At 43.2% G+C, this 1979-nt stretch overlaps 1 protein-coding gene across 1 annotated transcript; it reads right to left on the bottom strand.

Annotated features, from left to right (window-relative positions):
• Positions 1–107: 107 nt before the first annotated feature.
• On the bottom strand, positions 108–1766 carry gsx1 (GS homeobox 1). The gene is made up of 2 exons (XM_048533265.1): positions 1303–1766; positions 108–705 (listed from the first exon to the last, which is right to left on the bottom strand). Exons 1-2 carry the CDS (start codon positions 1688–1690, stop codon positions 350–352), a joined length of 744 nt encoding a protein of 247 aa, XP_048389222.1. The 5' UTR covers positions 1691–1766; the 3' UTR covers positions 108–349.
• Between the last annotated feature and the right edge of the window lie 213 nt (positions 1767–1979).

Genomic DNA, 1979 nt, shown 5'->3' with positions numbered 1-1979 from the left:
ATGAGGCGCAATTTTAAAAACCAAATGTCTATGAAAAAAGATTTTATTTGTCATAAATAAATAAATAAATATCATGAAATACATACAAACCAACAAATACAGGACATTACTTTGTTTTATATAAAAGCCACAGCCAGAAAATGTCAACTTATACATGTCACAATGTTAGTGGTCAAATACTAATTTAACGTGTGCGCTTGTGAAATTCGGATCTGGATAATCTTCTCCCACTAGAACTTTATTTATATATTTTTAAAAAAGTGAAAGTCTGATTCTTAAAATGACGAGATAGAAAGACTATGGTAGCCTGGGACATATTGCGCTGAACCATTGTATATCAAACTGATGTTCAAGGAGTGACAGACAAGTCTCTGTCGTCTTTTCCGGACGATGAAGGTGACATGGGCAGCTCCTCTTCTTCCTCGGTACAATGAGTAGATGAGAGAGAGCTGCATTTGCAGTTGGAGGGTGTGCGGGGCGTGCTGCTGTTCTTCCCTTCCTTTTTGTGCTTGACCCGACGATTCTGAAACCAGATTTTCACTTGTTTCTCAGACAGGTTCAGGTAGGTTGCGATTTCGATCCTGCGGAGACGGGACAGGTACATGTTAGAGGCGAACTCTCTCTCCAGCTCTAGTAGTTGGGTGCTGGTGAAAGCCGTGCGCATCCTCTTGCTGCTCTGTAGTTGGCTGGAACTGGTCTCTGTAGCTGGAAAATATGAAAGGAGTAGGTGAGAAAATGTACACTATCATGCTTTTTCCAAACAAAACAAATCTTAAGGTTATAAATTTGTTTTTTTTTAGTATCAAGGATTGGCGGAACACCATCTCTACAAGTACAACCTTCAGAATACTTGAGTTGCTGTTGAAATGTTGTTATTTTCATCATTAATCTTTTCAAATGAAAAAGACAATGTTGCACCCTCCATTTCATAGCTATCGGAAGGCTTGGGCTCCGGAATTTTAATGCAGGTTATATGTATGTAGATTAATGATTACAAACCTCTCAATTTCGCTTGGAAAGCATTTATAATTTGGAGAAGTATGTACTAATTCAATCAAGGCTGAAATGCAACAGGACATTATTTTGACACCAAATGCGCACGTTGGAGTGGCATTGAAACCGTCAGCTCCTTCCCTGCTTTGAAAAGGCAGGGCTGCTCTTTTCCTTTCAGATTGGAGGGATGGCACTAGACTGTACATCATCAAATCATGTCCAAACTGAAACCAGTCGAATTTTGAATCGCAATGAAGCAACGGCTAGCTCTACAATTAATTTCGGAAGTAGCGATCATTGTGCACTTACCAAGGGAAAGACAGTGAAATTGTCTTGGATCTGTCATGGGGTAAGATGCTGAGTAGATATTGGGTCCATGGTCCACAGTGACTCCGCTGGCTCTGTGATGCCTGCTCAGTGCTGAGTGACAATACTGTGGGCTGAAGTTGGGGAACTGCGCCTTCAGGAAAGGGATGCCAGGTGGACCGGGATGGAGCTGAGAGGCTGTAACACACAGCGGACACACACAGAGTAGCCCTGATTTCCGAGAATGACACGACCCCGCAGAAAGAGCCAGAGAATGAGGTGGGTGCACAGCGTAAGGCAGTAAAGGTGTGTTACTCTCAAACACTCCAGGGGATGTTTTTTCATTCGAGTCCCGCACAATGAGCGAATCCACGAGGAACGACCTGGGCATTTTCGGCAAAGTTGCTTTTTCCTCCCCTGTCGGACGTCGCTGTTATGTGACTGAAAGCAGACGAGAACCAAGTTGTTCGGACTTATCTGTGGTGCTGAAAGTGCGGAGCTGGCTCCTTAAATAGTTTGGGGTTGAGGCTGCCATGTGACGATTACGCCACTAGCGGCAGAATGGATCTCAATAGGCTTTTTGTGGCATCTCGGTTTGGATTCACTCTGCACGCTTCGCTTTTATTTCACTTGTTAACTAAATGAACTGCATAATGTTCTCTCATTCTTCTCAACCCCAC

Source organism: Stegostoma tigrinum, chromosome 6 (genome assembly GCF_030684315.1).
Source record: "Stegostoma tigrinum isolate sSteTig4 chromosome 6, sSteTig4.hap1, whole genome shotgun sequence".
Lineage (NCBI taxonomy): Eukaryota > Metazoa > Chordata > Chondrichthyes > Orectolobiformes > Stegostomatidae > Stegostoma > Stegostoma tigrinum.
This window is presented reverse-complemented; position numbering and strand designations above follow the sequence as displayed.